Source organism: Haliaeetus leucocephalus, unplaced genomic scaffold (assembly GCF_000737465.1).
Source record: "Haliaeetus leucocephalus isolate CR32 unplaced genomic scaffold, Haliaeetus_leucocephalus-4.0 Scaffold169, whole genome shotgun sequence".
Taxonomy (NCBI): Eukaryota; Metazoa; Chordata; class Aves; order Accipitriformes; family Accipitridae; genus Haliaeetus; species Haliaeetus leucocephalus.
The window spans coordinates 218,131-219,097 of record NW_010972605.1 but is presented as its reverse complement, the minus strand read 5'-3'; the positions used below and the strand labels follow the sequence as shown (position 1 = coordinate 219,097).

Below are 967 nucleotides of genomic sequence, written 5' to 3'. Positions count from 1 at the left end.
TAGTGGGCATGGTTGATGGTTTGACTCGATGATCTTGAAGGTCTTTTCCAACCTAAATGATTCTATGATTTTATGATTCTATAAAGTAATATCTATAAACTGTTGTGAGGTTAACGTTTATATAGCAGTTGGAGAAGCAAGGTACACGGGAGAGATTTCAATAATCAGTTATAATCAGGGGGGCTGTTTGGGAAAGGAGGTGTAACAATAAACGTAAGTATGGCTATCAGATTCTGTTCTGCTGTGAATATTGAGAAATGATATGGTAGTAATCCTGAGAGAACCAACCTTCCAAGTCCCCGACCATACTTAGTCAATCAAGTGTTTTGCTATAATAGGAATAAAGCTATCATTCGGAACAGTGTCACAAAATCAATTTATTTTGCTTTGGAAATAAAAGACCCAGTTTGGCATTGATATTTCCAGAAATGCAGCAATTGGTGTTTATCTCATTACAATGTCCCATTCTGCTGTTATCTCTTACTTAAACTTCAAAAGATCTGAGTTCTACTTCATTACTCTTATTTGACTGATATTATGGATACTCTAGGTTTGTTATTTTTAACACACATGTTAATATTATTACAGGTCTATAGGAAAAAGATGATGCTGTTGACATCCCTCCCCATCATAGGCAAGCACTGTAACAACATCTTCCTAGTTCTAGAAATAGCAATTAAGTTAGGTAAAGATTTCTGAACTCACCTGTGTCATCTCTCTAATAGAAGTGATACTGTCCAATGCTTTCATGACTCGGTCATAATTCTTCTTCTGATGTAGCATAAAATAAGCAAATTAAAAGAATATTAGTCTGTGGCTCTACAAAAACCTAAATTCTTTGAGTGTGTATAAAACCAAAGCTAGGACGAATGTTCAGCAAACCAATCCTTTCAAACATTTCTAACCAATAGCTTCCTTCTACCTCACACATAGACTCTCATTCATAGTCCAGGAAAATCCCCCCCCC

The 967-nt window shown here is 35.8% G+C and overlaps 1 protein-coding gene across 2 annotated transcripts in view; it reads right to left on the bottom strand.

Moving 5' to 3' along the window:
• PARP8 (poly (ADP-ribose) polymerase family, member 8) overlaps nt 1–967 on the bottom strand; it is a 116,990-nt gene that overhangs the window by 14,086 nt on the left and 101,937 nt on the right. For both annotated transcript variants that reach the window (XM_010563530.1, XM_010563531.1), the window contains one exon: nt 706–771. In XM_010563530.1, coding sequence (XP_010561832.1) covers nt 706–771 — 66 coding nt within the window. The remainder of the gene's footprint in view (nt 1–705; nt 772–967) is intronic.